Consider the following 26,042-nt stretch of genomic DNA (forward strand, 5'->3'; position numbering starts at 1 on the left):
CTTGCAGAAAGACTGATGTGGATAAGGTTAAAGATTTAAAAATGAAAAGTGTATTGAGTATATTCAATTTTTATATTTATAAATGCGACAAGTTTTATTACCACTATTTACTATTCCTTAACTCAAGTCCAATACAATTACAGAATAATATCCCGGAGTTAACACTCTAAAACAAATTATACTCTTTCCCTTATAAAAAAAAAAAAAGCAATAAAATTAGGGTTCTCAGATTAGGTAACTACTAAAGTAAAGGTTGACCTGCTGTGAGAAGTTCTCTAGATCTTTTTATACTATTAAGTTAAATTTGGTCTATTGCAAACCTTGGACTTCCCCCTTTTTTATTTCATTGAATTTTAATTTGCACCATACCATAGTAGGAGTCATCTTCTGTTTGCACAGAAAACAAGGAGTCCTGGTTGAGCAGAGAGCACCGAGGGCCTCCAGTTCTTTCTGTGTTCTTTGTGCGATCATTTCCCCATCATAAATTATTCATTAACCAATATATTTGATTCTAGGTCTTGATGAATTTGCTGATTTTCAAAAAATTCAATGGTTTCTGGGCAAATATAAAGAGGCACCAGTGGATGTTTGGCATGTCAAGACGGAATAGCAATCCATAAAGTGCTTTGCTGTGCGGTCTGTTTGCACTGGCAAAGCATAGTGATTCTGAGTTGTGGAAAAGAGCCAATTCTGCACAATAGTGATAGAAGAAAAGCAGTTTTAGTGTCTTGCTATATGCTTATGCTTTATAGAAAGTATCTTCAATCCTACCAGTTAGTATGTTATTTCAAATGAGAGAAGAAATTTGGGGTTCTGGAAATGAAACTGGAATGCATGGACAGGAAAAAAACGTTAGCTTCTGCTTCACAGTGTTTAAGGCACATGTAGAGAGAGGTGTGTGTAAAACAAATGATTACTGTACTGGCTTATCTGACTTTTCAGTTCAGTTAATATAGGAAAAGGTAAATGAGCTTTTGTAATTTTCTTTTTTCTCTCCCAAACTCCAAATGTTTGCAGTGAAAATGAACAAGAAAGCCAAAATTGGAGGATAGAAGGGGATTTGTTTTCAGGTAACAAAGTGCTGTAGGCTACCCCTCATTTCAGACCTGCCTACATCCACACTTACGGATGTACATAACTGTCTACAGCATCTCTGGTCACCTGGAAGGGAAGTCACCCTTTATCTGCAGAGCAGTAGCTTTCCATCTTGTTCTGTATAATTATTGCATAAATGAAATTCATATGTTGTTAAGAAATAAGTAAGGGAAAACATTAAGATAATTCTTTCTCAAGTCTGAGATTAATGAGAGTTAAAGTCGGTATTATTTGGGCCAGTGTCTTGCACCTTAACAAAAACTGCTCGCTTTTCTGCCACTTTCTTGAATGTGAAGGTAACTGAGCATGACATAGGAGTAGCAGAAATATCACTGATCAGAAATAACCTGAATGAAGATCTGTACTTCTTCCCCTTAGAATCTGAGTAAAATTTCAGCCTTTTTTATTCTATCCTTGTTCTCCTGGCACTGTCCTCTGTTTCTCATTTGCCATCCTGCTGTCAATTACAGCTTTAACCTCGGTGTTTTTTTTCTGTCTGGCTTTGAAAACATTCTCTCCACTTTCTCCTCCTGTCACTCTTGTTATTTAAATCAAAGTGACCAGAGCTGTCTTCATGCTGTTTTCTCCTGATTTCAGTGTGTTGATGTGAATACTCTGGAGAAAAATGCTGATATAATGGACAGAGATGGTGCTGATGAAAACACTCTTCCACGCTTGGCTGCTTTGATTATTACTTTGGCTCTCCAAGGAGTCTGCATGGGGAAAGCAAGCTTGCCCTCCCCAGAATTCTTTATAAAATATATTTTCAATTCGTTAAACAGTACCACAGAGCTTCAAGTGGCAGGTAAAGTATTTCTTCACCTGTAGGTGTTGGAAAATAAACTCTTTTTTTGGATAATTCTCTGGGAGACAAAATATTGTTGCTGAGGTTATTAAATACATACTGTTTTCATAATTTATGACAGTTTCTCAGTGCAGTCTGAAGTCTGTGGGTGGCAGTCTTGCTGTGAGGGCAGTGAGATTGCCAGGGCCTCATCTGTGTTGCTCCTTCCTGCAGTGCTGTGCTACTGCAACCACATCACAAGACTAACTTAGGAGTAGAGGAGGAAATTCACATGCAGTAGACACGTTAGGCACCCTGGTCCCTCACAGTGCAGTGCAGACATACCCCTGTAGGAGAAGAATTAGATGCAGAGTTCTAAACAATCTATTCAGGACATACTGTAGATTTAGAAGGTTATGATAAGACATCTACTTCTCCTTTGTGAGTACATTGAAATCAACGCTTTTACGAGATACTCAAAGCACTATTAAAAAGTAGCATCAAGTCTGGGTTAAAACTGCTTAAAATGTTGAATTAAGCATAGGTAAACACATTATTATGGCAGTTAGTTTGCAGAGAGATATATTAAATCACAGAAGTAAATTATGAAACAGAGCCATATATTAGGTCTCCTAGATTGTGCTTGCATAAACTGGCTTTGGAGCAAAGCGGTTCCTTCTAAAAATGCCTATGTGGATCCTAGAAGTTGACTCACAAGAATGAATGGAGATGGGCTCAGTGTTACTCAATAGCTTTGTATGGTAAAATGTGGTCCCCAGTGAAGACAGTAGAAAGCCTTCCTTTTATGGTCAGTGGAGATAAGATGTCACTCAGGGAAACTGAAAAATATTCTTAACTAGTTTGTTACAGTGTAAGTGTACTTTAACCTTCAGTTAATTAAATTGTCCCTTTAAATTTATTTAAATTCCTGGAAGAAACTGGAAGAAAAAATGTAAGAAAGTGGAATTGTGGAAAAAATGTGAAATTGGGTTTGACTACGTTTAGCAAACAAAGCCAGCTTGACAACTGTTTGCTTAAGGGAAAGAAAAGATAGTGTAAGCTTTTCTCTAAGATGTATTGTTAAGAATGTACTTTCTGAATAGCAGTATTAAAAAACAAAGAATCATTATGAAAACGTTCTTAATCTCATCGGTTTAAATTTGAAGTCAGTGTGTATGTTCTTAATGTAGAAGCTCAGGTTTACAGAAAAAATCATTATGGCTTCATCTTGGAAAGCACAGGGGTGAAGGATGGTGACCAGAGTGAATAAAATGGAAGGGGAAAAAATGTGATAGATCACGCCTCCTTGTAAAATTCAGCATTTCATTAGCAAGTACATCCCTTTCACTCAGTTATGTCATGGGATACATTCCCTGCCTTGTCTAAGATTTGGTCTGGGGCTCCTGGCTCCCTCCTGCCTACTTCAGTGCTGTGATTGGGCATGCTTCCAGTTTAGTAACTTGAACAAACAAGGGAGAAAATCCTCTGCCCCGTGTTCCGCTTCAGAAGTGCAAGGGGCAGTGAGGCATCCTGAGGGGTGCTTTTGGGACACCCAATAAAAGACCTTTCTTTCTGGAGTTCCTGAATACCCACCCATGGCAGAACAGCTCAAAAAATTGTGAAAATATTCGGCAATATTTTGTGGATAATTTTGATAGAGACTTGTGGTTAAATGAAACATAATTTGCTTTTCAGTCACATCTGTTTTTCCCTGAAGTTTCTGTAGTCAGTGTGGTGCTGTAAAAGAGGAAATGCTGAGTATATAGGTGACTTAAACTTTTGGAGGCATTATACTGAAATAATCTGCGGTACTGAACGGAGGAGAGAAAAATATTAAAAAAAGGAATTGAATTAATATCAAAATCGAAATTTTTAAAAATTGATTTCACTTTTGTCTACCTAAATGTTTATTTTTCCATTGTAACATTAACATTTCTGTTTTTTTATAAACAACCAGAACTGGAACAACTCCTCAATGTGCTTACAGCCAGAAAGTCCTGCACTGTAAATGGGCAATTCCTAAGTTACAAAAGAAGACATTATGGTATGGCAAGCACAGGTGCTGTCAGACCAGACTATGCAGAAGAGGACTATCTGAAAGGTTATAAAGATCGTGAGAGTAACACAAACTGGAATCAGGTAAATTTACTTTTGTTTTTATATTATTATAGTATTAGTCACAGTATTTCATTGATAATAATTCAAGTTTTGCAAATATGATGTTATTTCAGGGATAACGTTTATGAATTTCAAAAACTCGTGTAGATATTAAATTCTATTTTTATATACGTACATTCTTTTAAATGTTATTTGTCAGAGTAACTTTCAGACTACTGAATACATAATAGAAGTGGATTGTGGAGTGCTGGTAGGTGCCAACAGTATGATTAGTATTAGAGAGACCTGCTGTTCATTCAAGATGCAGAGCACAAGCTTCAGTGTTTTTGCATACTTTTTCCACTCCTATGTCTCAAGAGTTTCTAGAGCCCCTTGCATGACTTTGTTGAGATAAAGAATGTTCTGCACTAAGTGAAAAATAAAAGATGTAAAGGTTCTACAGCACTTGCTTTTTAATAGGCTTTTGTAAACTGAAGATCGTGGATTTCCAAATACTTTCTGGTCTGCCACAGAGCCAGTAAGCCTCATTTAAAGAATGTGTTAAGTCTGTAAGATAGAACTTTAGCTGCTAGTCAGTTTTCCTCTTTTTGAAGCGTGGACAGTGGCTCATTACAGGTGGTGTCATCTTTGTCCTAAATTTTAAATAATAAAGAATTTTTGATCACTGTTATAAACAACATGGTAATTTTTTTCCTCTAAACTGAAGGACATTCCTCAGACAGAAGTTTTTTTTAATGTATACTTCAATTAATATGTTTCTATTGCTTTCAGTTCTTTATACTTCATCTTAATATCAAGGCAGTGTTTCTTCTTCCTGGCATTGTGCAATTGACTTTTGCTGAGTGATTGCTTTATGATGTGGGACTGAGATGAATGGCATCTGTTTAAGTGCCATTCTGATAGATTTGTGTAATCTTATTTGTATCTTGTATGCAAATCCTTTCGTTATAGTTATTTCATCCAAGTGTCCACAAAAACAGAATCATGATGGTGAGCTGACATGAAGCATTTAATGGAGTCTCAAAATAATTCTAAATAAAAGTCACTTTATTTTGTCATTTTAAATTATGAATATCAGAGATCAGCAGTGACATTAAGCATACAAGAAGCAAAATCATTTGCCAGCGATACAAAAATACATAAAATTCAAGTTTAGATTTCTTGAACTTGTGAGGCTGACTGTAAATCACAAAGTAAGTGCAGAGGAGTGTTGTCTGAGTGTTGTGGGTCAAACAGAGCCAAATATTCTATATAGACACTGAAAAATCACAAAGAATCTGGAGAGAATTTATCTTCGTTATTCATTCCTAACTTCTCTTCTTTGTTCCATCCCTCTTCTACCTACATCTATTTTCTTTTCCATATGTTTCCACTGGAAGGCTTTGTGTTTCAGTGTTGTGCTTTCTGCACAAATCTTTGCCTTGTGAGTAACAGATACTGCCACAGATGAGGCATTGTCTGGTTTACAGCTTGTGTTTGCTAACTAGATTAAGACCTGTAATTTGATTTTTGAATCATCATAGAAGGAAAAAAAGGTTACTGCTTTCTTTTTAAGTCATTGTTGCTATGATCTTAAAAATGCATATAATACTTGTAAGCTGTGTATATAACAAGAACAATAATATTAGCTTTCATTAAACTTTATTACTGCAGATTCATTTATGATTTCTCATTAAAGAAATATGTATTTGGAAACAAAAATCATCAATCCATTCATCCAACCATCCAGTTTTTCATATGAGAATGTGCAAATTTTCTTTTAGCTCCCTGCGTTAAACAGCTTTAAAGGCAAGGTCTTGTCATTGGAAAAGGTGCAAGGCCTCATGTCCTCACAAGAACATGAGTGTTAAAAATTATTTGTGTGTGGACTATTTACTTTCAAGACAAGATCTTTTTATTTAAATTACTTGCTGTAAAATCACAGGAGAATTTAGGTTCGTAGGGACCATCTAAACTCCTTCCCAAAAGACCCCAGTTAGATCAGGTTCCACAGGGCCATGTCCAGTTGAATTCTAAATGCCTCCGAGGATGAAGATGACATGGTCATTCTGGGAAACTTGTACCAGTACTGTATTGCCTTATTTGATTACGGTTTTATTACAAGGTATTGGAATATCACCTGCTGCAACTACTACCCATTGCTGCTCACCCTTTTCCTGTACATCTCTGGGAGGGTTCTGTCTCCATCTTTCCTATCACTGTGTTAGGTAGGTGAAGATGTGGTACCTTGCATGCCTTGTCCTATCCAAACAGAACAGCTCAGGCTTCTCACTCTCCTTGCTGCTCCTCCTAGCTATCTCAGAAGCCGTCAGTGCATTATCTTCCTCATACTGCTGGTTATTATTCTTGACACAGTCAACGTGTGAACCCACCCGTGCTGAGCAGAAGACGTTAATTACCCACTGGTGTGCTGTGAGCCTTCACTGCCACCAGGGCACACTGGTGGCTAGTTCAGGCTGTCTGTCAGGACCCCAGGGGCTTTTCTGTTAAGATACTTCTCGGTTGCTTTTCCTCAGCCTTTATTGATGGTATGGGGTTATTCTGTTAGAGGTGAATTAAAGTTGTCTTTGCTGATCTTCAGGAAGGACCATGGCTTGTCAGGATCCCTCTGAATGGCAGCTAGTAGTGTCAGTGTGTCTATTGTAATCTCAGCAGGCTGTGGATGATGCAATCTGTTGACACTGATGAAGGTATTAAATAATACTGTTGAGTACTGAGCACTGAGGAATGCTGCTTAGACCCAGCCGTGCCCCAGATTTCTAGCTATTGATGCCACTGGCTGACGTTCCATGCTTCTTACCAAAATTACTGTCTCGAACACAAACTGAAGGCTTTTTCTGCTTTGGTAGTTCCTGAGTTCTCTTGCTGCTGTCCTACTTGGAGGTGGAACTGATGAGATTCAAGCAGCAAGATCACCAATTACTCTGAACTTCTGAGTGTGATATTCAGATTCGGTGTATCAGAGCTCAGTTCATCCCATTTCTTAGAGAGCTGCAAGGTATATTTTACTAATGAATGAACAAATGCGGAAAGACTTCTGAAGTTATTTAAAAGTAAGCTTAATTATAATTTTTTTTAAATTATTTAAATAGTGATTTTTTCCTTTGAAAGAAACCAAACCAATTTACAAGTTTCTGTGACTAGAAAAGTAATAGTCACGAGCTCCTCAATCTTCAGTTGCAGACTATTTTAAGAGAAAGAAGCAAAACCAAAAATATTTCTTTGAATTTGAAGGACAGAAAATCAGATGGGAATAAAAAATGAAGGTTATTCCTGTAAGGGAAGTTTTTGCTATGAAATTTGTCTTTTTATAAGGTCTTATAGGAATTCCCACTGGAACAGTATTACTGCTGGTTGCTTGTATCTTAACCAGAAGCTCCACCTTGGAGATGGAAGAACTATTCCTCCATGACATTTTTCAAAATAAGTTTTCTTCTTTTTGAAAAGAGACTTTATAACATGAACAGAAAGTATTTGAAGTTCTCATGTGCCTCTAAAAGTATGATTATTAAGTATTCCTTAGACCAAATCTAGACTATGTAACAGCTAGCATGCTGACCTTGAGGTGATATGGTGTTAAAAGAATTTGAACACAAACTTTGGCCCATATCTTACTGAAGATATAAGCATGCAGCGCAAGGACAACGTTCAGTATTGCCTTGTTACAGAGCAATGTAGGCTAACAGGAAAGAACATGACTTGTGTTAGCACACACAGTAATAAAACATCTGAAGTTGTCACGTCAGATCCTTAGATGGTATTAAGAGTTCTAATAAGGGACGTGGCTGGGCTCTTCTCAGCAGTGTGTGGCAACAGGATGAGGGGGAATGGCTGCAAACTGAAGCATAGGAAGTTGCACACAAATGTGTGTGGGAACTTCTTCATAGTGCAGTGACGGAGCACTGGCACAGCTGCACAGGGAGTTGGAGTCTTCTTCTCTTGAGAAATTCAAGACCTGCCTCGATGCCTACCTGTGCAACCTGGGCTAGGGAGCTGCTTTGGCAGGGGGTTGGACTAGGTGATCTCTAGAGGTCCCTTCCGACCCCTACAGTTCTGTGGTTCTGTAATTTCTGAAATATTTGCTAATATTTTCCCTGAAAAAAGCATTAAATTATATTAAGTAGTTGAATTAATGCAATCAGAATAGTATATATGAAAAACAAGTTTTTCTACATTGTGTAACCATCTGTTCTCCTAAGATTACGTATTTTACCGTAGCATGAAATGTGGATGCATGCAACATGCTCAGTAATTTTCTATGTATTTCTACATAGGTTTGTTTCTCTGCTGATGAACTTGTGAACATATTTTTAAAAAATAGTTCCTCATCCATTTCCAAGGAGCACTTCAAGCAAATGAGTCCAGCCATCGTTCAGCAACTATTAAGTTGTTCGTGTCAGCTTCCTGAATCCAAGCAGACAAAACTTGCACCAACAACTTTGGAAAGTGAGTTATATTGTTGTTGTCAGTATAGTGTTGTTCCAACTCAGGTGAAGGAGTGTGAAGGCTTCTAGAAACATTTCATTCACGACTGACCTTAAACCAAACAGGATGAGATTTATGCTGTCTGTAATTTTCTGCACTGCATGATTTCATAGCATGCATCTCAGATAATAACATTGAATCCCCTCACTTCCCAATACAATGGTTTTGATGTTACCTTAGAAAAGCTTAGAAATTAATTCTCACAGAATCATCACACAGAAATCGTAGGGGTTGGAAGGGACCTCTGGAGATCACTGAGTCCAACCCCCTCATTTAATATGTGATATTTTTTCCCCAGTTCTTAGAGGAATGCTTGCTGTAGGCAACAGGTGAGCTGCAGTGGGCCCTCATCAGTGGGCAGAAATGTTACAAAAATTCTGCAGGGATTTATACTGAAGTCATTACACTGGTTTTTATAACCTCAACACCATGTAAGCTGTCATTTGATACCATAATGTGGCAAATACTTAATATAGATAAATTCTGTGTGAATACTGCAGCATAGAAAAGTCAGCAATATTTTACAGCTTTGGGCATATTATTATGAAAAGTAAAAGTAAAAAAAACTAATTTTGTGGACAGTAGAGGTTGTGTGATAGGGCTGGAACAAGGACTGAGGCAGAGTATAATCAGATAGCTTATTTCTAGTTGGAATCATAGCCTTCACATGCCACCACTTCCACACATATCTGCCCCACCATTTTTGCTGATACAGCTTCTCTTTTCACTACTCCCTGCTCCACTATCATGTATTTCTGGAGTTTATTGTTTTTTTCTTTAAGCAGGTAATTTTCTGGGAAGTGTTTAGAACCATAGATGTGCTGGTGTATGACAGGAAGTGTTAATTTCTGGCAGGGGGTTTGGGAGCCAGGAATGGGCAACAAGGAATGAGCATCTGACAATAATCAGTTCCACTGAGAGCATCTCTTTTGATGCTCCTGGGAAAACCTGTCAGTCTGAAAATCAGCACCTTCAGTACCTTTATCCTTACATCTACATTGCTAGCTCTAGATGACTAGATCCGCTAGGAACTAATAAGCTTTTCTTACATCCTGGCTGACTTACAGAATGAAGAAATGTACAGAGTAAGGGGAATTATTAAAGCTCCCAAGGAGGTAACAATCCTTCTTTCTTGTGTTCTCTCTCATTATCTTAATGTTTTGCAGTCTTTAATTCTTCTATCTTTTTCTGTGCTCTGGTGATGTGCCCATTTTTTAGACTGGGAATCAAAGGACCAAGAAAATAAAGAACTTATCCAGGTCACTTAAAAGGTTCATGGTGATTTCACTGTGTGTGAGAATATCCTAATTCCAATACTGTCAGCCTTATCACTGACATTTTAATGATCTCAGAAATGTTTAGATCTGTGTAGATGAGGGATAAACTGAACTATTATTCAAATGCAGAGGGGAAGGAACCAGAACCCCTTGTACAGTCTTTTCTCCATGCTTGGTTAAGAAAGGTTTCCATGAGTACAGGGATAATTTTGTTATCTTGGCACAGACAAGCAATGGGTTTAATGTCTGACCTATGCCTGACCTTAGCGTAGGCTCATTTATTTTATTCTTAGTTTTCCTTCTATTTTACTGACAGACTGTGATGTTCTGGATAGATCATCAAGGCCTGACCTCCATGAGTATCTACTCTAACTTATTGTATGTGCAGTCTGTGGGATTTACTGTCTAATTTTATAAGGTGTTGAGCTATTAAAGTGTGAAACATTAAGGGACGCTTTTGAATATTTTGGCATTAGTTCCTTTGTCTGTTTTCCATCAGTGTTTTACCTCCATCATAAGACATTCATACAGATTAATCAGGATTCATACTGTGCAAGAGCTTGGAAACAAGAACAGCATATTAGAGAAGAATTATAAGAGTAACCTTCTAAAAATCCCAGTACCTTGGGAAAAATAATTTGCTGGTCCTGATGCAATGACTAAAGGAATGTATGCCCACAGTGCAGTTGTAAACAACATTTGAACCAATAGATTTACACCTAGATCCTAAAATAGATACCTGCTTTCATTTGAAGCTTTAGGTCTTGGTCTCTTTACTTTGGTAATAATGTTTTGGTTAATAATGTAGTGTCGACTGTAAAAATACACAGGTGATGACATAGAGAAACAAGCAAAAACCTGTTAAGACAGGGAACCAATGTAGACCAGGATTTCACTGTGCTGCTCTGAGCATCTCTCATCAGAACTTTTAGGCTGGTATTAGAGTGTATTAACTGTAAAGCCTGAAAAAGACAATTTTTTAGGCTTCCAACCCTGTCATCGGTATCACACATGACTAGAAAAAAAATGAATGTGGCACAATGAATCACTTCATAGCCTCAAAAACAAGTATGAAACGCCCTAGTAAAAACACAAATGCAGATACTGAAGGCTAAAGGTAAGGTTTTATTTTTGTTTCTTTTCCTCTACAGAATATGGTTACAGCACTGCTGCAGTTTTACTTATTACTGTTGGGTCTATGTTTGGCACAACCCTGATTTTATTCAACTCCTGTCAAGAAATCTATACGCTCATTTTACAGCTGTTTGTTGGTTTGGCTGTTGGGACCCTTTGTGGAGATGCATTGCTACACCTTATCCCCCAGGTAGGTAATACGCATTTAAATGTTTTCAAGATCTTAGTACGTGCACACTGACATACAGGGGAATTTCATTTCAACCTGGCTAATGTTAGTAGGTTTAAAAATAAAGCTTCCCTTGAATCTGTAAATCAACTACTTAGCATTCCAAATACATCTACGCTTTCTAGTTCAGAGAGGGGTTCCAAGGAGTAAGAAGCAGAACTCAATGAATGATTAATTCAGAGAAAATAGGGTTCCCATTTCCACAAAAACTTTTCAGATAATTCATGAGTCTTGTGCAAGACAGGTTCTTCAGATGCTTTCACAAGGCAGATTCTTCAGCAGATTGTAGGAAAATTTGTTCAGATGCTCTATGAGGCATCAATAACTCCCTTCACAAATTCTTCTGTAGATCCCGGGGCCTTCAACCAAGTTAATACTACTTCCTTGAGCAACATGAATGGTACAATTTCTTCCAAAATTTGCAGTCAGTTTGAAGAATATGCAGTGTGTAAAACAGAAACAAATTTTCCATTGTGTATTCATTTATTTTTGACTGTTTCCTCTGGTATGGCACAACTGTTATAAGGAGACTTCTACCGGTCATAGAGTTTCGTGCCTTCATGAATGATTCTGGGTGAAATGTTTTTTGTATTTAATGTATTGTCTCTGGAACTCAAACTGGGAGAGTTTTAAATTTTTAAAGTTGCATATTTCCAAAGGGAAGCAAAGTAAGGCTACTGTTCTTTTCTCCTGGGGAAAAAATGGAAGCACTTGCCAGCTGAAAGCCTTCTGGATTATTTTCTGTTTGAAATTTAAATCTGAAGATGACACAAGCAAGTTTTTAGACTGTAGTTATCTATATAGTTCAAAAAATTATGAAATTGTCCTTTATGCATTTTCAGAGGATATAACTGTTTCTTGAAATGATGAAGCTTGTGATAATTCATTTCATTCATCTACTCTGATGATTAGCTCAAAACACTATTTAAGTTGAAAGAGGTGACAAAAGAAAATCTTGGAAATGAATCAAATTGCTATTGCAATTTATTGTATGTCAAAAGTTAAAACGGTGTAACTTGAATTTTTTACTATATCTCTTTTTAGACTCTTGGTTTACATAAACATGAAGCTCAAGAGGTAGAACATTTCTATGAGGGAAAAGAATATATTTGGAAACTTTTGGGAATAATTGGAGGGATTCATGGATTTTTTTTGATTGAAAAATGTTTCTTTCTTTTGGTAACACCACGTGAACAGGTAAAGTTAAGTACATTTTATCCTTTTTAAAAATCTCTTCCATTTAAAGATTTTGCAATGCACAAATTATTAAAATAGCTATGGAAATAGTTATTGTCTGTATGACTGAAACATGGAAAGTCACTTTCTAAGCCGCTTCTACCGGGCTGACTTTTTATTTCTATTTTGTTTGCTCCATAGATTTATATGCTCATATATTTGTAGCTCAAAAAAAAAAAAAAAGGAAGCAGTTAATTTAATGTATCTTGCATGTCTACTAGGAGTGGTGCAGGTGAACAGTTTTTGTTCATACAAAGTAATAACGATAGCCATTTGCTCTAGGCGCAGTTTGAAGAAACAGATGAAAGCACAATATATTTTGAAGAATGATATTTTAAAATTTCCAAATGTTTTTGACTTCCTTCTATCCCAAACTTTTTGAAAATCTGATATAAATTTTGTGGTCAGTAGTACCCAAACTTACATTGTTAATATATTTATAATATTAATGCCTCTCTTCTCGTTCCATGCTTATAGAATTCTGTTGTCTTAGTGTGGTTGATGCCTGAAAAGATGACTATTTTCAGGCATCAGGGATATAATGCAACAGAGTGAAAGCTCGTTAAGTTTCTCAGCATGAGAGGCTATTTTAATGTCACTTAAGAAAGCTGAGTGTAAGCTTAGCTGGTTGGGTTTTACAGAGACTGTTTAATGACTGGCCTGATTTAGATATTTAGTACTGAGTCCCTGTTCCCTATCTTTGAGTCAGCCATAAGAATATTATGTGAAATGAATGGAATGAGACCATTTTGATAATGAAATTTAGCCTGGTAAAAAAAAAAAAAAAAAAAAAAAAAAAGTTGTTACTAATGCTACATACTTAGAGAGAAGAGCATTATCATCATCTCACAATTAAAAAGAAAGCTTTAAAATGTTTAAACAATTTTTCATTTTCAGCTTCAAAATAAAATATATTTCTGCAATCACGTTTCAAGCTTTTTTTTTTTTAACCAAATAAGCATTAGGAAATGTCAGTGCCAGACAATAAAAACAGTTTTTGTAAGTGCCAAATTTTCTCAGAAGTTTGAGAAAAACTGCACCTGTGTTCAGTGGATTTAAGAATTAATTGCAAAGCATCTTCATTCAGCAGGGCCTTTCTTTAGTTAATGGGCACTGGGAACATTCCCATGATCTTCCAGTGGAATCTGAATTAAATGAACGTTCAGACAGAGACAAATCTACTTCAACCATACAGTTGGTAGGTTGCCAATATGAAATACTTCCCTGACTTTTATGTTCTTCTTTCTTTGTTCCTCAAAAATGAACCAAATTAGTATAATAAATCAATATTAGTTTTCAGTCTTTGTTGATTTTTTTTCCTTTATTATATGACATGATTGTCAGGAATCTATAGATTTTGGAGCTTATAATAACCTTTTACAGAGAAAATTCAAGCATAAATTTTTCTAATGACTTTTCTTCAGTATGTAGCAGATAACTACACACGTCCTGTACTACCTACTGTTGAGATAGAGAAAAAAAGAAATCTTCAAATACTTCTTTATGAAATTATATGTAAGGGCAGACTCTCCCATGGGAAGGATTTCAGGTTTTGCTACTGGGAGAGTTAAGTATATAAGTGCTGAACAGAAGAGATCTTGATATTGGCTTGGATATTTTTTTTCTGCAAATTTGAAGAGTAATACAACCAAGCTGTATATCTGGGAGCAGTGCTTACATGTAAGAAATTACATAATTTCCTATCCATCTGTGGAGGATATACAGACAGATTTCTTTGCAAAGTAAATTCACTCATTACTTCTAACGTGTTTTCTCTTTTTCCAACCAATTTCTTCACCTATCTATGGAATACATAGATATTTATGTTCATGGTAATTTAAATCAGAGAAGTTCCATAATGTGAAATCCATTTTAACAAGCAGCTGTGATGGGTGAGTTTCATGAGCCACTGCTCTTCTCTGAAGCACAGTTGAGAAACTGTCACTTGAATGCAGAGTGAAGAGCCTACTGAAAAATGTTTACTAATTTATGAGTCATGTCTTTGCTTCCTGTTTATGGTAAGGAATAATCTAGTCCTTCCTTTTGGCTGCAAGATCACCCTGAAGTTGTGTATATCACACAAACTAACCTGACTTAGCTAGCTTGTACAAGAACAGCCAATTTTTCAGTCATGTGAGTAATAGTAAGAAAAACGCTGGTTGACTAAGAAAAGCTTATAAATCCTTCAGGTCAGTGATCAGCCCTGCAGTTTTGACCCAGAGATCAAAGAAGTGGCATGTGAATAAATATTATAAGAGAAATGAAACAATTACTGGAATTCATATGGCTGGCTTCAATCATGGGAATTAAAGACTTTTATTTTTCCTTTTAAATGTAGAATTTAAAAAACAAATCCTTTCCTTTTGCTCCTTGTGCCTCTACAGCACAAATCCTATACCACAACCAAGCTAATACTAGCCAAGAAACATCCTATTTTGCAGCCAATACCCATCTCTGCTATAGTTTTTGCAGTGGTGGTCAGTGACCCTAACAAAGCACTCTTCTGGGCTGCTGTTGACTCTTCACTGGCTGCCATAATAGCTTTAATATGCTTTTCATGCTTTGTTTGGACAACCAAAAAAGATAATGATTAGTAATTCAACTTTTCTAGTTTCAAACAATTTTTTTTTTTTTTTTTTGGCATCTCTCACCCTTACATAAACCTCTAATTTCTTTAGACAGAAAGATAAGTCCCAGGAAGCTAGAGGGTCAGACAGAGACATTCCTCACCTTCTCCCTTCTCTTCCCACAGTTGCAGTTTCTTTAATTAAACATTAGGGCTGATTCATCAGATTAACTCTCTGGGGCCAGGACGAAGCCGCTGTATCTTTCCTTACTTCTTCACTAAGGGTAAAGCACGCAGCAGAGTGTGCTCATGAGCTATTATGCCCGGCTGGGGCTGCCTGCTGATGATCAAGCCCTGAGGAAAGGCCACGAGGCAGGCAACTGGGGCCTATCACCCTGAAGAAAAAAAGACTTTTTCTTTAACCTTTCTTCCTATTTCCTGAAAGAGTGTTTCAGTAACTCTGACAGCACAGTTTTTGTTGTGAATGTAAATGAAATACATCCTGATGAGCTACATTTTAATAATTGCTCATGCTGCATATTTTCTTTTCAGCAAACAGCTTTACAAACAGCAGGGAGAGTAGGGAAGGAGAACTCGGCTATAGTGCTTGTAGCTATTGTGAAAGTCATGGAACACCAAGGAGACTGGTATATACACGTTTTCCTTGGAAATCCGCTATCCAGCATGAAACTGCAGTTGTATTTTTATGACAAACTTGAAAGATAAGATTTGAATTATGATGTCCTTTATAGTTCCACATTTGGCTCAGATATTTGTGTATCCAAGCAGAAGCATGATTTTTTGGGGGGATTATAAAACTGCAAAAAAATTCTGAGCAAAGGAGCAAAGGTTTTTTTTTTATTATTATTATTCAATATCTGTCACACTGTCAGCACTCAATATATAAAGCTAATGATTTCTATCAAAATAGCAGCAGCAATCTTTATTTTAAAATGCACGAGTTTATATTTTCCTATATTTATAGCAGCAGTGGGAAAAGCCCCTTAACACTTATCTATTATCTTTCCTTTTAATTAGAGAAGCCCAGAAGATTCTGAATCTGCTGAAGTTCCTCCGGGCAACAAAGTGATCAGCACAAAAAGTTAGTATCAATAAAAAGATCAGGCAAGCAATAGGAAAAGCTTTAAGACCTAAGATGGAATAGAAAGTGTGAAGTTGGCTTAGCTCTGTGTTTGCTGTGTGCTACGTCACCACATCTGATGGTGCTTGGATACATAATTAAATCACTGCTTAAAGACCTTTACAACTGCCAACCCTGTAATAGTGAAGTTCATTAATCTTAGGGTGTCCACGCGTTAGTGTTTGTTTATTCACTGGTGCAAACTATTTTTCTGAATCCTTTGCTTAAAAAGGAGCATTCAAAATTTAATATGAAACAGATTTTTATAATTGTAAACTTTGCTGGGGCCTTTATTCTGAAGGTACTGAAGTGATTGTGTTTTGTTTTGTTTTTTGCTCACTATGTTAGTATAGTTCTGCTTCCTTCTCTTACATGGTAAAGTAATAGCCTCTTTGAACTAGAGATGATTTATTACATGTGTGGAATTCTGTACTCAGGATGGCTCTTGGTTTTAGTATAAACTGTTTTCTTCAGAAAGCACTGAAGTAATTCTTGTCTTCTCTGTTTTGATGCTGCTTACTCCATAAAACTGTCTTTACTTGTGTAACCTTGTTGAATTTAGTGGTGTTGAAGTCATTCAACTGAGAGAGAAGCATTTTAATTGAAATCAATTTATTTACTATAATCAACCTTCCTTTTTTTGTTATCTTAAATCTCATGTCATGAGTTGCTTTGTTTAACAATTCCATTATCTTCTTCTAGGTTTTTAATATTCTTCTCTGTTCTTGTGCACTTCATTTCCATTTCTGAGACATTTCAAAACTGTATTTCTAGTTCTTCAGTCTCACCTACCCTGCAGTACACAATGCAGAGCCAATTTCAGTGGAACTGTCTAGTCCATCTCTAGATGTTTCCATTCTGTTCAGGCATAACTCCTTGCTCGGCAGAAACAGATTTCTAGTGATCTCAGTGTTATTAGTTGCCAAAGGTGTATAGCTAAATTTGATGTGCTTTCTGACTAATATTCTTCGCTCCCATTTCTTACTCACAGTTCAATTTTACCTTTATATTAGAAACTAGTAAGTGAAGCTATAGTAGGGAAGGGCAATCACTCTGTGAGTTTCATAGTTATTTTGTTGTTGTTGTTTGACTTGGCTTTTTTTCCTTGGGAATACCTATTTTCAAGTTTATATCGTAATAACTTTTTTTTCAAGGAGCTCAAAGCATAAACACACTGAGCTCAATGTTAATTCCATCCTCAAACAGAATGAAATCTGACTCTATAAGGCAGAAATCTGACCCCTTCAGAAATGCATTTCAGGTAGGACTGTGAGAGGAGGCAGCCAGTGAGTAACCCAGAAAGCAAAGGACTACTGGAAGGATAGATCTCTCTGCTGGCCCTCTCCTTCTCATATATTCACTCTCATTCTACAACATCTTGAAAGATAAACCAGCATGTTTTCTTTTGTATTCTCAGATGTTATATTAACTAGAAATATTCTTGCTGTATGAGTAATGAAAATATTGAAAAATATATATATTTATGGCTAAATGTTTGCTTTAAACTTGTATTCAAAGCTCAAAAAGCACGATCTCTGATAGGAGTCCTGTACTCATTAGTTTTCTTAGGAAATGTATGGAAAGCATTTGTTATGAGTATCAATCCCCTATTTCAGCAGATAAAATTATCAAAATAAGGGTGGCAATCTTTAAGAACAAGAGAGGATATAGAAATGGTGGCAAACTGATAGTTAACAGTTACGGTTGCAGCAGTGCAATGCAGTGAGACAATTGCTAGTAACTAAGGTGCTCTAAAATTGGCTAAAAGCGAAGAAATCATTCTGATTTGTTTATATACACATCGTCTTAACTTTCTGCTGAGTACATTCATGATGTTTACATTTGCAATTGCTTCATAATGTTAACCTGACCCCTATGTTATATTATAAACAACACACTGGAATGAATTCCAGTAATTATGCTAAGTCTTTTTCAACAGTCAGGTCCTTCCATAGAGCGGACACATCATGTCTCAGGGCAGGCCCTGATTTCATCCTCACCGCTCCTGACTACCAATCACAACCTCAATCTAGTGCAACAATCTATTATTTCTATGTAACTCATGCTCTGCACTATTGATTATAAACTGCACATAGTGTTTAGAAAGAACTGTGCAAACTGGGGACATCCATGTCTGGCTCTGGAAGCTGGCAGGGAAACCTAACAGGTCTGCCAATTGTTCTGAGCCCGCAGTGCTCTCAGGCAACTGGGGAGGATTTTCTGAATACAGTTGTTAGGCTTTTATGTGTAATGTGTTGGCTTTTTTTTTTTTTTTTATAATAGCCTGGAAGCTTCAGTTCTAGGCAGTTTTTATAAGAAAAACATCTCCCCATCACTATAAAATGGTCACCTCTGGAACAACATTTCTGAGGTGAAACCTTGTAATAACAATATTCAGGCAGTTCTGCACAGCTCTTCAGACTGTCACATTATGTCTGTGAGGGTTCAGCAACACTTGGGGAAAACACATGCTGCTTAGGGCCCAAATCATGACCTCACTTTCCAGGCATAAATCTTTGCAAAGCAAACTGTCCATTCCTGCATAGAGGGAAGCTGGATGAGTTTCCTGGGAGGCCTTAGAAGGTCCTGCTTGTAAGACTGTGGATAAAATGGATTGTGGATAACTTTGGGGAGCATATAAAATTTGTTCCAAAGCCTAGTCATTAAGTCTAAATATTGGGCTCACTGCTACTCGAGGAGTTGAAATCCCACCCACAAGTTCACTCAGCATGCTGCCCAGCTGTCTGGGTTACAGAATACACAGAGAGTGTCCAATTCCCTGCCTTGACATCAACACTTAACATCACATCCAGTGCCTCTCCTGTCATGTCAGAAAGTCTTGCTAAATGTCTCAAGCATCAAATGTCCTGTCCACACTAAGTTCACTGAACATATGGGAAGGGAAAAACAAGTGCCTGCATCCATGAGTGACGCTGTAGACAGGAGTACTGTGAGTGCAATTGCTATTAATTGATTGGAACAAAAGTTGGAAATGATGATATAACACTGCACTAATAGTGGTACTCTGGGGTTTATTGCCTTTTTTCTCTTTCTCTGTGCTTAATGCAATCTTGTAAAATGAATACCCTGAAAATACAACTCATTATTAATATTATAATGCTTTACAGATTTACAATGATCAGCTGTATGATACTATTTGACTTCATTATAGCTATATAGTGTAAAACCTCCTTCATTTTAAGGAAAAGAAATATAGGATGCAGGAAAACTTGTGCAAATTTCAACAACCAGAAAGATTAATGGAAACTCTTAGAGCATATCATGAGATTGGACTCAAAACAACCCAAAACAAACAAAAAAAGCCAGGATGATACTTTCTGGTATTTTAATCTCTGAATGATTCTACAACTTACTTTTCCATTTCAAGTGTTTTGAAAGAAGAGCAATAACAAGGGCAGAAGAGATAAAAATTATTGTCCTCTGTTTCCTGTGACTTTTGTTATATGTTAATTTAGCAAAAACAAACATTTGTAACATAGCAAGAATATGTGTTTAAGCTTCTGGGCATTTTAGTTGCTTTTTTCTCTTTATTTTTCTTTTTTTTTTCCTAGAGAAAAGAATTAGCTTGTTAGCAATCATGGTTTTGGTGGGTGACAGTCTTCACAATTTTGCTGATGGCTTGGTAATAGGAGCAGCATTCTCATCCTCAACAGAAACAGGTGTGACAACGACTGTTGCTATTTTATGCCATGAAATTCCTCATGAAATGGGTAAGAAATATATGTGTATTTCTGACTGGCTTTGTAGTTACGTGCTTTCCAAAGAATTATTTCCTGTATTATATTAGTGAGAACTGCTTATAGCACCATCATGGATAGGGCAAGGAGAAACAGCTATAATGAAAAAGTTTTTTTCTACAGTAAGGATAGTGAGAAATGGAACAGGTTGCCCAGTGATGTGGTGGATGCCCCATCCATGGAGACACACAAGATCAGGCTGGACTGGGCTCTGAGCTCCTGATCTAGCTGTAGGTGTCTCTGTTCATGCAGGAGAGTTGGACCACATGATCTTTAGGGGTCCCTTTCAACTCAAATGATTCCTTGATTCTGTGATTGAAAAAAACATGCTAAATGGATACACATGGGGCGAGTATGTAAAAAGGGTTTGTACTTCTCTGTTCTTCCCTCGTGTGATTGGCTGCCATCTTCTTCAGTTGTAAATTCTATCAGATCAGAGTAGCTCTTTATTCTCATGTTTAAACAGAAGAAAACTGTGGTCTGTGAGCAAGAGCCATGTGTGCCAAATGCCATATCTGACACAATAGACTATGCAAGAGTTTTAATACGCAGTGGAGACATTTAACAATGTATTCTTCAGGGTACTCTCGTTCCTGCTACTAATCAAGACTAACAAGATAATAAAGGAAGATATATGACCCATTTTACTAGCAGACAGGACAGCAAGATAGCTCTGTTGAAAAATTTTCCCAATTATCTCCTTGTTGTAAATCTTTCAGTATTGTTGAAGCTGTTCCTGACATTGTGTTGATGAACATATATATGCTGGCAGGTCCAAAATGAGAACTTTGGGTTTTGTTTTTTTCTTATTTTAAAATGTGTGGAGGTTTCAAGTGCTGTATCTGTAGAAAACTTCTTCCCCTCAAAAAGTGGGTGGGGAATTCTTGTATAACTGGTGACTCGTGTTTGCATAGCAAGGAAACCATGAAAGTACTGAACAGCTAACTCCAAAGAGACCTTCTTAGTTCTGGTGATGCAGTGCAGTGTCAAAGAGGTATTTCCACATGCACAGAAAAGAAACTAAAATCATTTATGTGGGCCTGTTAGGAAACCATTGATTTTTAGAAGGAAAAAATCCATGATGGCTTTCTTATGTACAATTTACTAAATTTAATTAGGTCTGAAATCAGTGGAATTAAACTAGAACTGGAATTGGACAGGCATAGGTTTTTCTGACTTGTAGCACCTGTACAACGCTGAGAAAGCTGGTTGTAGATATGCTTGCATGATTTTAACTGGCAAGTAAAAAGTAAGATTTAAAACTTGGGGAAAACATGTGACTTCCCTTTTGCATTTATCCAAGCTGGAAATGTCACAGAACACTGAGAACTAGCAGAAGTTACTCCTGTATATATTCTGTGCTATCTTTAGGAACAGCTAAACAAATACAAGCTGTTTAGGGTGGTTGTTTTTCCACACAAGATGAGTACACCACCAATTTTATAGAAATCTAAGGGTAATCCTCCATCCTTTGCTGTCTCCTTTGTACTTTTATTATGAAGAATCTTTCAAACAGATTTAGCCACTAACAACTTTTTGTTGTCTTTCTCTATGCAGGAGATTTTGCTGTGCTTCTGAGTACAGGGCTCCCCACGAAGATTGCAATTTTGATGAATTTTATAAGTGCACTAACGGCATTCTTAGGGCTTTATATTGGCCTTTCTGTATCAACGGATCCGTGCATTCAAAACTGGATTTTTACTGCTACAGCTGGAATGTTCTTGTATTTATCTTTAGCAGAAATGGTGAGAGATTCTGCCTATTATTATACTTCTCTTCTAACATAGCTGTATCACAGATGGGTGTCGAATGCAGGGGGATGAACTTGAAGGAAAAGAAATTTTGTAGGTTTCTTGGGAAGAGCATGTCTTCTGGCCCTGTATGTGTACAGAGCTTAGAAAAATGATCTGGATTTGTTTGGTGTCACTGTCACTATAGATGTAATTAGTAATGAAAGACTGAAATAAAACTGTAAAGAGGGTGACATATGAAAGCGACACAGAGGACTTTTAGACAGGTTAATGGTATAATTGAAGAATTAGAGATAACTGAAAGTAACAAAGAAATATTTGAACATCCAGGTCTTCTAAAAAGTCTTGTATAACTTGATAACTTTTTTTTTTTTTTTGCTTCTTTTTTTCTATATACTCTTAATCCATTATTTCAACATGAATCTGCAGTTTCTGAACTAAAATGTGGCATGTTTATCCTGTGCTCTTTCTGGCCTGCCTTTCTATTTCTGAGAGGTTTGGATGAGATTCTAAGCAATTCAAAACCCATTAGATTGTCTCATAATTCCCATAATTTTTCATACCCTTAGTTCAATAGCAGTGATCTAACTATAGAAAAATAAAATGTGAAGACACATTATGAGAGAGGTCTAAGAACTGCAGAATGCTGTGGAGTCGTAACTCATGAAGGTGCCTCAGGACACATCATTTATTGAAGAGGTAGCTAAATGTTACACTCATAACAACACAAAACCTAATTACCTTGCCAGCTTACTAAGTGTCACACTTTTTAGATAACGTATATTAATGTAAAGTTGTTTGCAAGCTCTCAAACAAGCACTGAGCATACTATGTCATTAGATCCAGAGGGGAAAAAAGGAATTTTCTCTCTTTATGAATTTTTACTTTGCTTTTCTTGAGCCTTCAGCCTGTCTCTGTTCTGTTTACTATCATTCCCTACTTCCTGCCTATGATGTAATTTGCCAGGTTCAAGAATAACATTTGAAACCTGATATGCCATGTCATTATTATTACCGATTTAAAAATCTACTTGTAGTCACTGACCTTAGACCCTGGGTGTATTTCAGTCCTTTTTTTTCCTGCTATAATAGAAGAAATGTAACATAAAATGTTCCCAAGAGCTTATGAGGGAGCTGCTGAAGAGCTGCAGATGCATCAACTGTCTGGATTGAGGTGGTGAATAACTGACAAGAACACTGTGTACTAAGTTGCATAGTTGCATCTTGTTCTGTTGGAGAAATTTGGAAGTTATACGGCCTTCCTTTTCAATAGGCATGGTTTTATTAAAGTGGCTAAGGGCTTAGTCATATTTTCCCTTCAGTGCAGGATCAGAATCCATCAGGGATCAAACTCCCCTATCAACACGTTTACAACTTGTTCTCAACTCCATAACCGTGATGTGAGTGGAAGAAGAGAGGAGTATCTTCTATTTCTCTCACCTCCCTCTTATGAACAAAAGGGATTCCAAGCAGCTTTTCTCTGCTTTTTTCAAAACAACAGCCATTGCATTTTCCAGAAACGCAAGCACCGAATATCAAAGGGAATCTATAGATCTGAAGTTTTGTGTGTTTGCATAGAACATCATAAACGAAAATCTGCAGTGCTTTATATATTTTTCAGTTTTCTTCATGGAAGTAACTTCTGTTCAGTGTTGTGTTCTCATCTGAAAACAGCAAATATCAGTGTTCCTGACAAAGCTGTACAAATACCAAATGGGGTTCAAAGCATAATTTATGAATGTTTACTTCCTGATTTTTGTGTTCTGGAATGCTGAGGGATAGGAGATAGAGGCTCACTGGCAGGACAGCACTGTGAGACTGCTGCAGCAATAGAACACACAAAACTGCTTCTATACCTAAAAATGGTATTCTGGCTCCATTTACAAGCAGGGTAAACTAATTAATTAAAAATCTGGGGAGTAGGGCAAGTGATAAAATGATTTATAGTCTTCGTTGTTTTACCCAGGGAATTTTGCAGAATTTCATCCTCATAGACATCAGGGAGGGAAGAAGGGAGGCTCATTTTGTCTTGTGACTGTGTATGCTCTAGTGGAATACTACGTTGTAAATTGATAGCTTCAAGATATACATGTAAGTCAAAACCTGTAACATCAAGGCTTTAGATGTTGTTTAACCAAAATTAAATCCCCTGAAAAACACCGTGTTATGAGCAATATTGAGAGATTTTTTTTGTGTGCCTGCCCTCTGTTTAAGGGTCATAACAATAATTATAGCACTGCAGTATTTGCCCCAGTCTTTCTGTAACAAGTACAGTTATCTTTAACATTCATTTAATCTGAATCAAAGCTGCATATGCCAAAATATGAAATGTAACAGAGTAACTCCCTCCTAATGAATTGTTTCTTTGACAAGGCACATCTCTCTTTCCTCTTGAGAGACAAACTTCCCAATCTTTAATCAGCGTCTCCGATGAGTATCTGTGATGTAATCACTATGGATAAATATTTATGAAAGTACATGCATTGCATTAAACCCTAAGGACTGGAATGTCATTTCTGAGTGATTGTACAAATCATGTAGGTTTGTGTGGTTCCTGACCAGAGAAGACTTACTGTCTAATTTAAAATGAAGAGGATAAGAGCAGGAAAAAGTATTTAAGCATCCAAGAAATATGAGCTAGCCAGCTGTTCTCTGAGGCACCTACCTGAAGTTTTCACTGACTAACCTTAAAAATCTTTCTGATTTCAGAGGCAGAAGAGTATTTCTAAAGTGGCTTATTGTGCTGTTGTGGCACAGCAGCTGTTCACCATGATGGTGGAGCTTGTGTTTATCCAGCACACGGCTGAGAGCCCTCATTCCTTCGTTCAGCCCTGTACTTGCTAATTCTTCCTGTCCTTTGTTTGCTCATTATAAAAACATGAGCTGGAACCGGAACAAAATAGTCGTTCAGTTATCAGTAACTCTTTTTCCTCCAGCAGCTGGAATACAGTGCTATTAAAGGGTGGTGTTACAGCACTGAATAACTGCTTGAATCGCCGTATGCTTTCCAACCATAGTGTTTGTCTCTGCTGTGCTTTCCCATTTCTGTACAGCAGGTTCAGGGAGAAGGGGAATCGCAGCTGACAGTGGGACAGCAGTCAGCTTTTATTGTCAGAGCGATAAGCAGGGACGTCTTGCTGGACAAGGCCATTACAGTGGTCTGCACACTTGGCAACATGCAGATATGTTAGATGGAGGGAGGGGAGATCTGCACTGGATGCTGAAATGCTGCTGCCTGCTGAGGATTCTCTTTTAAAACATTCTCAGCAGCCTACTGTGCCATGTGTATAACATAAATCAGCACTGGCCATTACTGCATTTCCAAAATGGATGTGAAGATATCAGCAGTTGTTAGTATCATTCCTGGCGTCAATAACACAAAACATGAATGCTGAGAGTCTGAGCCTGGGGCATTATTTTCACAGATTCTATTGAGGCATATATCTCGTTTAGAGCTTTGCTAAAAGAGATCATGTAGGGTGGAAGGTCAATGTGTAAGTAGCTTTTAATATGGTTATAAACAGCTGCTGCTGCTTTACTTGATTTAAAACTTTCAGAGAAAAATATTAAAGGTTTTTTTTTTATTTTTTATTTTTGGCATATTAAATAGATTTTGTTTTCTACTTACGTGCTTACTAGAGCCCAAGTAAGAAAGAGCATTGCCAATTATTTCAGTAGGAGCAGGATTGACCCTATATATAGTACAGAAACAAAATACCTCAAACTATTTTATTCACACAAATGGGAATCACTAATTTTGCTCAATAAAAATGCCCATACAGACAGCTGCATAAAATTACTCTTAGTAAATCTTGGAATCTCGTCTATTCGTGCCGGTGTTAGTGAGAGAACAAAAACGGATGGAGGTTTATTAATTGAAGTATTTCAATGTCAAGATCTGTGTTGTTACAATGTACAGAACATGCTACAGATTAATAGCTGCATCCAGAAACCCAGCATGATGAAAGCCTTTTTTAATGAAGTATGTCTTGTTTTCCCATAAGACTTTTTTCCCAGAGATGAATATATCTCGCTCTCATTCTGGTGTCTTATTCTTTTTTTAGCTTCCTGAAATGACTCATATTCAGACACGACGACCCTGGTTGATGTTTCTTCTACAGAACCTTGGATTACTATTAGGCTGGCTTTGCCTCTTGCTCTTGGCTATATATGAACAGAAAATTAAAATATAGGTTTTCTTTCGGAAATCTTGAAGTACCACTTATGACAGTGGATAGTGTTCAGTTTTGTCACGTCTGTCATAGCAAGATATAAATTAAGTTTTTGGGATTTTTCTATCTGAGCAGTAGATAACTATTTCCATTTATTAACTTATTGTTCAGATTTTTGGATTTCTTTTTGGAAATGTAGATGTTTAGAAATATGTTTTATTTGTTACTGAGTTTACCAGACCCCCATGTTCAAACTCACAGGGGCTTTTGATTAGTTTTTGTCGAGGCTGTTCTAGT

General features: G+C 36.9%; 1 protein-coding gene across 1 annotated transcript in view; it reads left to right on the forward strand.

Annotated features, from left to right (window-relative positions):
• SLC39A12 (solute carrier family 39 member 12) overlaps positions 1-25,766 on the forward strand; it is a 30,292-nt gene extending 4,526 nt beyond the window's left edge. The window contains exons 3-12 of the mRNA XM_065731572.1: positions 1,693-1,900; positions 3,837-4,018; positions 8,272-8,443; positions 10,911-11,083; positions 12,167-12,319; positions 13,446-13,556; positions 15,963-16,026; positions 19,638-19,796; positions 21,381-21,568; positions 25,638-25,766. Coding sequence (XP_065587644.1) covers positions 1,693-1,900; positions 3,837-4,018; positions 8,272-8,443; positions 10,911-11,083; positions 12,167-12,319; positions 13,446-13,556; positions 15,963-16,026; positions 19,638-19,796; positions 21,381-21,568; positions 25,638-25,766 — 1,539 coding nt within the window. The remainder of the gene's footprint in view (positions 1-1,692; positions 1,901-3,836; positions 4,019-8,271; positions 8,444-10,910; positions 11,084-12,166; positions 12,320-13,445; positions 13,557-15,962; positions 16,027-19,637; positions 19,797-21,380; positions 21,569-25,637) is intronic.
• Positions 25,767-26,042: the final 276 nt, after the last annotated feature.

Source organism: Cyrtonyx montezumae, unplaced genomic scaffold (assembly GCF_038088225.1).
Source record: "Cyrtonyx montezumae isolate F1298 unplaced genomic scaffold, pur_monq_1.0 scaffold_14, whole genome shotgun sequence".
Taxonomy (NCBI): Eukaryota; Metazoa; Chordata; class Aves; order Galliformes; family Odontophoridae; genus Cyrtonyx; species Cyrtonyx montezumae.